The sequence below is a fragment of the Solenopsis invicta genome, chromosome 2 (assembly GCF_016802725.1).
Source record: "Solenopsis invicta isolate M01_SB chromosome 2, UNIL_Sinv_3.0, whole genome shotgun sequence".
In the NCBI taxonomy this organism is placed as follows: domain Eukaryota; kingdom Metazoa; phylum Arthropoda; class Insecta; order Hymenoptera; family Formicidae; genus Solenopsis; species Solenopsis invicta.
Genome location: NC_052665.1, coordinates 13925369 through 13934492, shown reverse-complemented (window position 1 = coordinate 13934492; position 9124 = coordinate 13925369). Strand labels below are relative to the sequence as shown.

General features: G+C 33.0%; 1 protein-coding gene across 1 annotated transcript; it reads left to right on the top strand.

Moving 5' to 3' along the window:
- The first annotated feature begins 1375 nt into the window (after window positions 1-1375).
- On the top strand, window positions 1376-5118 carry LOC105197369 (glycine--tRNA ligase). Its single transcript, XM_011163678.3, has 4 exons — window positions 1376-1706; window positions 2176-3859; window positions 4240-4427; window positions 4594-5118. Exons 1-4 carry the CDS (start codon window positions 1464-1466, stop codon window positions 4702-4704), a joined length of 2226 nt encoding a protein of 741 aa, XP_011161980.2. The 5' UTR covers window positions 1376-1463; the 3' UTR covers window positions 4705-5118.
- Window positions 5119-9124: the final 4006 nt, after the last annotated feature.

Below are 9124 nucleotides of genomic sequence, written 5' to 3'. Positions count from 1 at the left end.
CAATGCTTCATGTCGCAATCTCCTTTTCTTTTTTTGTTTCTAACAAGTTTCGTGTGTTTGCAATTTCCATTGCAAATGTTAAACTGCGCTATGGCGCCATGTGAGACAAGGTGAAATAATGAAATGAAATAAAAATATTCGGATATTATTAAACGGGTTTTCTACAGATAATTCGAAATTCATAGTATTATATAAATCAAAATCATATAAGTACATTTTATTTTGTTCCATTTTGAGTGAAGCACAGTTTAAGATCTTTTAATAAGCAGTTGAATTTAGAAATTATTTACATGTGATACGCACAGTTACAAAATTTATTGTGTTTAACTGTTTATATTAATAACTTTACAACAAGATTATTATTGTAGTAAATGCAAATAAATGTAATTAAATATTTTTCATAAGTCCAAGAAAAATTTTATTTTTTAATATATTCAATATTAAAATATTTTAATATTAATATATGCATATAAAATGGAGTGAAATAGCATGTATATATTATAATTATTATTTTGTTAATTAAAACCGTTCTACAAAAACGTGATAAATATATAGGTTTTTTAAGATAATACTTATACGAAAGAATTATGTATTTTATAGCGTAACACAAAAGAAATAATTTGTCTTTCATCTAATTATTTTGTTTCTGAAAGATAATAAAGCTGAGGTTAGGTGCAGTAAAGGCTTGCTACATTATTGCTAGTATTAATTATAAAATGTACAGTAGAGTGTTTGCTATATTACTTTGTATTATGTTCATCAGCGGAAAATTGACGAATTTAAAAGAAATAAATAATTGAAATCAAATAAAATGCACATAGCGAGTAAAATATGCAATTAATAAAAGCAACGTCGATTACCATAAAGTTTATATTTTCGTTTAGAAAACCATTTATGTCCCACGTTTAACGAATTAACCATCGAATAAATATCTGAACAATTTAATTGCAGTATTAAATTTATGATTTAAATATTATTATACAGACGCTTTATATATATATAAATATATAAGTATTTATACTTATTTACTTTTTTAGGATGTAATGTCATCATATATATTATCACAAATTTTTACTATCGTTGTTTACACATAAATAATCAAACATGGGTGATAATAATAAAAGCGCAGTTTTAAAATTGAATCTATAATAATAAATTATAAAATTAATATAATATGATATGACATAATCATCTAAATTTCAATAATCGAATATTCTTTAAAATCATTGATCTTTAATCGTATTCATTATTATAATAGTATCTCGTCTGTGTCATATCTTATTGCATCTTGTTGATTCTTGTTAAAGTTGCGATTTCAATTTCCCGCGCAAAGTTGTCAGGAGCGTATTTGAGCGCGGTGCCCCACGGTACCCAAGGTGCTCCGAATAACCTAACAAGCCACGGTGCAGAGTCACATGGTGATCACCACGTGAAAGTACATCGCGCAATCACTTTCGCGGCGAATGCAGCTTCTCAGGCGCGGTTTGCATTATATCGCGCGTAGGGTTGCGATACACCGCGTGTCCGACATTCCGCTCGCGAGGCCACCTGTCAGAGGCGTCGCGGTCACAGCTAGTTTTCTCGATTTCAGCCGGTGGGGCACTAGGAAGGCGAACAGGAACTTGAAGATCGCCCTCGCGCTCGACATGACGGATCCTAAGATCGAGGAAGCCTTAGCACCGCTACGGGCGAGCGTTAAAGAACAAGTGAGTGCCATATGGATGCAAAGTAGGGATTGCTTAGGCAGGGCTTTCTAGTGTTGTTAATAATAATTCTTGACAATACTTTGATCGAGAATAATGCTTCGAACATTAGTAAAATTTGTAAGATGGTTAATAACTGCCAATATCGAAAAAATCGACTTAAATGTGTTGTACAGATTGGCAGTTTTCATCAATCCCCAAGGAAATCTTTTCAGACACATTCTGAAATAAAAAAGTATACTGTGTTGACTTGATTAGCAATGATTAGTAGGACTAAGTATATTATATACTACATTACAATAAATTTCTTATTATACTATGTGCAATTATTAATACCATATGTGTTCTTGAAGAGTTTGTGTTGCATGACACTGTTTTTACTACATTATATTAAACTATTGTATTTTAGAGCCATTTTCTTTTATAAAATATGATTATCTTATCGTGAAATGTAACTAATTGTTTTTTGTAGGGTGACTATGTGCGCAAGTTAAAATCTGATGGCGCTCCAGAATTAGACATCAAAAAAGCTGTAGCGGAATTGAAGCTGCGCAAAAAGATACTAGAAGACAAAGAGCTGTCTCTAGCTTCCTACAGTGTAACATTTGACAGAGCAAGGATGGAAGATCTCTTGAAGCGTAGATTCTTTTTAGACCAGTCTTTCGCAATTTATGGAGGTATTACTGGACAATATGATTTTGGACCCATGGGTTGTTCATTGAAGACAAATCTGATAAACGCCTGGAGAAATTTCTTCGTTCTGGAGGAACAGATGCTTGAAGTTGATTGCTCTATTTTGACACCTGAGCCAGTATTAAAGGCGTCTGGCCATGTGGAGCGATTTGCAGATTTGATGGTGAAGGATGTGAAGACTGGAGAATGCTTTCGATTAGATCACTTGATCAAAGCACACTTGGAGAAGATAATCTGTGACAAGAAGACTAATGAGACTGCGCGCGAAGAGTGCAGAGACATCATCATCAAGCTGGACGGTATGACGAAGGCTGAAATGGCTGCAGTGTTGTTGAAATACAACATGAAATCGCCAGTTTCTGGTAACGACCTAACAGAACCGATAGAATTCAACTTGATGTTTGGCACTCAAATTGGACCGACGGGACTTATCAAGGGCTTTTTGAGACCAGAAACGGCTCAAGGTATTTTTGTGAACTTCAAGCGATTGTTAGCGTTCAATCAGGAACGATTACCGTTCGCCGCGGCGCAAATTGGTAATGCCTTCAGGAACGAGATCTCACCGCGATCCGGACTCATACGCGTCCGAGAGTTTACCATGGCGGAGATTGAACATTTCTGTGATCCGAACGACAAGAATCATCCTAAGTTCGAGACAGTCAAAGACATAAGTATGCTGTTGTACTCAGCTTGCAATCAGATGGACGGCAAGAGCGCGCAACACCTTACCATAGGCGAGGCCGTCTCGTCTGGCTTGGTGGCGAACGAAACGCTGGGTTATTTCATGGCCAGAATTCATCAGTTTCTACTGAAAGTTGGCATTGATTCGAATCGCTTGCGATTCCGTCAACACATGAGTAACGAAATGGCGCATTACGCCTGCGACTGCTGGGACGCCGAGTGTCTGACATCTTACGGATGGATCGAGTGCGTAGGATGCGCCGATCGGTCTGCTTATGACTTGACGCAGCATACCAAGGCCACTGGCGTGAAATTAGTAGCTGAGAAAAAACTTCCCGCTCCAAAAACTGTAGACGTTTGCGAGATCGTACTGAATAAGGTATTGATCGGTAAAACATTCAAAAAAGACAGTAAAGCTGTGCAAGATACGCTAACAGCATTAGGCGAGGATGAGATTGTGTCATTGGAGAAAATTCTCAGTGAGAACGAAAGTCATGAGCTGACTCTGCCTAGCAACGTCGTCGTGAAGATTACTAAAGACATGATGGAAGTAAAGCGTTATCAGAAGACCGTTCACGTGGAAGAGATTATACCTTCGGTGATCGAGCCTTCCTTCGGCATCGGCCGCATCATGTATGCTCTGTTTGAGCATAATTTCAAGGCGAGAGAAGGTGATGAGAAGAGAACATACTTTGCCCTACCGCCTGTAGTAGCGCCGTTGAAATGTTCGGTGTTACCTCTTAGTGGCAACGATGAATTTGTATCGTTTGTAAGGAAATTATGTAAGTGAAACGTACGATTTTGATTACTATATTATAGGAGAGACTGAATGTAAATAGTAACATTGTAAGTTAACGATAAGTTATAACATTTACATAAAAATATGTTATGGACAAGATAAATGCATAAGAAAAGAATAGAAATTTGTAATGACCACCATAACAAACTTTTATCTTTTTATGCCTTTATATCTTGTTCATAATATTTTTTTATATGGATGTTACAACTTACCAGTGTGATTTTTAACTTCAGTCTCTGCTATTAATATTTTGATATTAAACGAAATATTTTATTCTTTTTCTTTATTTGCAACCTTCAGTTAAAATAATATAGAGGGAAACTTTTTGTATGTAGCAAAGCTAAATGTGTTAATATTTTACAGCACAAGATCTTACGAGAGCAGATGTTTCGCACAAGGTGGATGACTCTTCTGGTAGTATAGGACGCAGATATGCTCGTACCGACGAAATAGCGATTCCGTTTGGTATTACCATTGACTTCGACACTTTGAAGACGCCGCACAGTGCTACGCTTAGAGATAGAGACAGTATGGGACAAGTCAGAATAAATGTATGTATATATTTTCACTATGTCTGTACAAAAATTGCATGATATTTGTATAAATTTTAATTAACTTGGAAACAAAATTGAATAAATTTTACCACTGTAAGGAATATAAAGGAAATAAAAGTTTTTACTTCTTTATTTTTGCTTCAACATAATAAAAATTTCACAGTTGGACGAGCTGCCTGGCGTAGTAAGGGATCTCTCCTATGGAAGGACTACTTGGGCGGAAGTGGAAACAAAATATCCTAAGTTTGAACAACAAGAATCAACAGAACCATAGGAAACTTAGATAGGCTCGAGAATAATTTATTTGTATTATACGGAACTGTATTTTGAATGGCGTATATATGAAGTTTTTATATATTCAGCATATCGAGGTGCCTATCAGAAAATACATTGCTAACTTTTGGAAGATTCAGTTCAAGCATTTATTATATATAATTAGCAAATTCAATATTACAATTTTCTATAAATTTTAGAAATTTACATAATATGTATTTATGTACTCATTCAGAAAACTTTGAGAATTCACTCTATTTTGCATTGTTAACAATTGTAATAGAATACTTCTATTAGTTTTCACATCATTGATTTATTGATGTTACAATCCAGTCATTCAATATTTCTTAGAAGCATTTACTTATTTAAACATTTTTATAAACACTGTGTAAAAAATATAGATCTGTTATTTCAAGATTTTATCTTATTTCAATATCCTTTATGTAATTGTTATAACATTTTAACATTCATTAGTGAGAGAGAAGATAAAGTTAAATGTAACGTATGTGGCAAGATGTATATGTAGCAAGATGCTCAATTAATATTTAAAATTATTGTTTAAAATTGAAATCATGTCAAGTTATGATTTTTATTTGTTTAAAATATTTTCTTTTCAAATGCATATAATATTTTATATGAGTTAAACATAATTTTATAAAAGAATAAAAAATTGTAAAAGGGATAATTGAAAATAAATAATTATATGGTATGTAAAATAGATATATATTTTTTATATGAGAAATATTGAAATAGAAAACAATTATATTTAAAAAAGTAGACCGTTTTACGTGCTTTGCGAAATGTATATCAGTTGCGAGAACCAATCAGCGTTCAAATTGCATTCAATGTATCACGGAGTAAAGTTGGCAATTGTGAACTATAAACTCTAGACAATGAGACAAGACGCGCACAAGTGCGCGCGAGAAATCGTTCATGAAACATCAGCCGGTTATCGCAAAAAATTGGAGTACACATAACCGAGTAACTTTGACATTGATATTGCACAAAAGAGTCAACAGCAGCGTTCAAATCATACACAATGTACCTCAGATTAATGGTAACAATTAACGCGAATGATTAGTGATGGCATCGTATCGGATAAGATGCGAGTAAAAAGTCTGTAAAATGTCTACACGAAGAATTTGAGCTAGTAGAAAAGTGTTCGAGTATTTAGATAATGAAATTACGGAGCGTATTGCGCGTATGCATCAGTACTTTTCAGAATAGAGATTCAATAACATGCGCGTAAAAAGTATAATTTGCATATGTTTTGCGACGTGCCGCGGGACCATGGGGCGTCGTGAGGTTAAGGTTAGCGGTATGTATGGTGTGCTAGTAAAAAACAAATAAATAATTAAGATAATTGAACAGCCATATATAAACAGTATATGATCAACATCATTATTATAGTAAAGGTATCTCGACATAATTATATGTTGGAATGTCGGAAATAAATACGACTCGCTTTATCGCGTGAAGTTTGCGGGAGGTACGTCATGGTACAGGGGGGTCAATCGCAGCATTCAAATTGCGGCATACTTCGGAGCAATTAGCGAACGACATGGCGGACGAGACGCGCGCAAAAAGTTGTCCGTTAAATATCTACGCGGAGAGCCGAGCTAGAAATGTAATCGAGTGCTTGTGATAGTGTAATTACAGCGCGCAATGTATCGCGATTAAAAATGCGTCAATATTTTTTGGATGGCGCGCGCGAGGAAAGTAAATTTGGCACATGTGAATTCTGTGGATGGGAGCACCACGGGCGTCACGAAATTGAGGTAAGTCAACCGACGTAAATTATACACTAATAATAATAATCAAGACAACTGAATAGTCGCAGTATAAATAATGTCTAACTGCACATGATGCCGTACGAAATTCGTATATTTTCTATACATTTATACAATATTATGAATATTCTAGGATATCTTGTACTGTGAATACACTGCCGCGCGCGCAATTATTTATCATATGAAAGATATTTAGACACAATTATGCGAAAGTACAATAGATTCGATCTTTTTCAGCACAGGAGCTTTGTGAGATGTTAGTCAAGGCACACGGAAGAGCCAGCATTTGAATCGTAAGTTTGATATCCATAATTACTAAATTAGTACAGTAAATACGAACAAGATGGCGGATGAAACGCGTATGAAAAATGTCCATAAAATAATCCGCGCGAAGAATCAAATTAGAAATTGAGGGACAGTGATATTATGACGTGAAACTGCGTAGAGCATTATGAGAAAAATTGCATCAGTATTTCCGATTATTATTAATAAGTTATATGCAGAAGGTTACGTATAAATATAAAAAATTAAAAATTAAATTAAATATATGAATTTTATAAACATAAAAATATTCCAACGTTGAAAACGTGATTATTCAATTTTAATCTTCTTTTTTTTTAGCAAAGATTATTTTTACAATGAATGTTTTCTTGAGAATAATTTTAAAATATATTATTTACTTGTAACAAGTAATATTTATTTAAAATAAATTTCTGTGTACACAAAAATACATATTGTAAACTATGTAATTATTGTAAATTAAGTAAATATTATTTATATCACATATATATTGCATAAATATAATATTCATATATTCACAAATTTATCATAAGTTCAAATTTATATTGAGAATATTGAATTTATTTAAAATATATTCTAAGTTTTAGTAATTTTATATTTCAATGAAGATTATTAACTTAAAATAATTTAATTTGCTTATTATTCTGATTTTAATAAAATTTTATAATATTCATCGAAAGATTATAAATTTATGATGAGTATATTTTATGATAATTCTCAAGAAAATATATTTTTTTAAATATAACTATTTTTTTCTAAAAGAAAAAGAGTAAATTGTGTAATCATATTTCTTAGCAATAGAATTGACATTTTTCTGCGTATAAATGAACGTGAACAGATCATTTCGTCATTGAAAGATCGAGATAAGTCAATCTGACTATCATTTGTTAAATTGTGCTAGAAACAATTATATTATGAGATGCAATGGGTAAATACTATTGACTATAACGGATTAAATATAATTGCTCACAAATGTAGTTTTGAATGGTTTCATATGTACATAAAAAGATTTTATTAAAATATCGAAAAATTTTACTAGATACGAATTTGAAAATAATTTTTTATTAGATCATTAAAATAATTATGTAAGACATTTAATTTTATTGCTAGAATATAAAAAATTTTCGCTCATTTACATAATTATTTTAATGGTTCAACAAAATTATTTTTTGCATCTAGCTAAAGTTTTAAATAGTTCAATAAAACCGTTTTTTATCCGCGTGTATAACTTAAAATAATCAAAAAATTAACCAACAATGTTTTTAGTGTGTTTATCTTACACAATTTTGTATCTTTGCATATATTATCTAACACGAAACAAAACTGGTTTTGATAAAGTATTTAAAATTTTAATGTTAGATGTAAAAATAATTTTTTTGTTAAACTATTAAAATAATTCAAGCTGGTTGCTCGAATATCAAAACTTTTTTAACCGTTGCTCGTTATGCTTCAGCGTCATAATTATTTTTAACAATCCAATAAAATTATTTTCAAAATTGTATTTAGCTAAAATTTTAGATATTTCAGCCATATTTTTGCCATTCTCTCTGTGCACTTATGCGTTTTCTTCTGTGCGTGTCGGATCGAAAGATTTCGCGGGAGCGTGAAAGCGGAAGAAAAAGGGAACGAGGGAGAAACGAAGAACTCTCTTCGTGGGTGTGGACCCAATTATCCACAGTGGCTCTCGAGAACGAGAAAGAGGAACGTGTCCTTAGGCAGCAGGAAGGACGAGGCATCAGGATTTTTCTCCTCTTTCTCTTTCTCCGCGTGCCAACAACCCTCCGTGCGAGGACGTGTCGAATCGATTCTTCGCGACTCGTTTACAAGTTGTTCTGCGAATGGCACTTCGCGAACTGCCGTGCGTTATCTCGCTTATTCGCGAATCTTCGTAGGCGAAACGCAAATGCACCTTGCTTTACATTGCATTTTTTTTTCAAATTGGCCACTTCTAGAGGAGAGAGAAGGGGGAAGAACGCAAATTTTTGACAATCGAGATAATGACATAACGGCGTCTTTTCGTTATTTATGGAGAGTCGCTTTATCAAACGATGATTTACTTGGTGCTTTTTTGCGATTCGATAAATGGGATGTTTCTATTAAAAGTTAGAATTTTATGCAAATTCGACAATTTTTGCGCAAACGAGAGTTTTTCGTGCAACATTGTTATATTCTTAAATTAATTAACAACATTAGTAAGAAGAATGAAAGCGTTCGCTTATGTTTGATATATTTTTTCAAATTTATGTGATTCACTTTCACCAAATTATTTTAGGAAATTTTAACGCACAAATTTATATTTGTTGTAGAAAGATTATATTTTTAACACTAAAA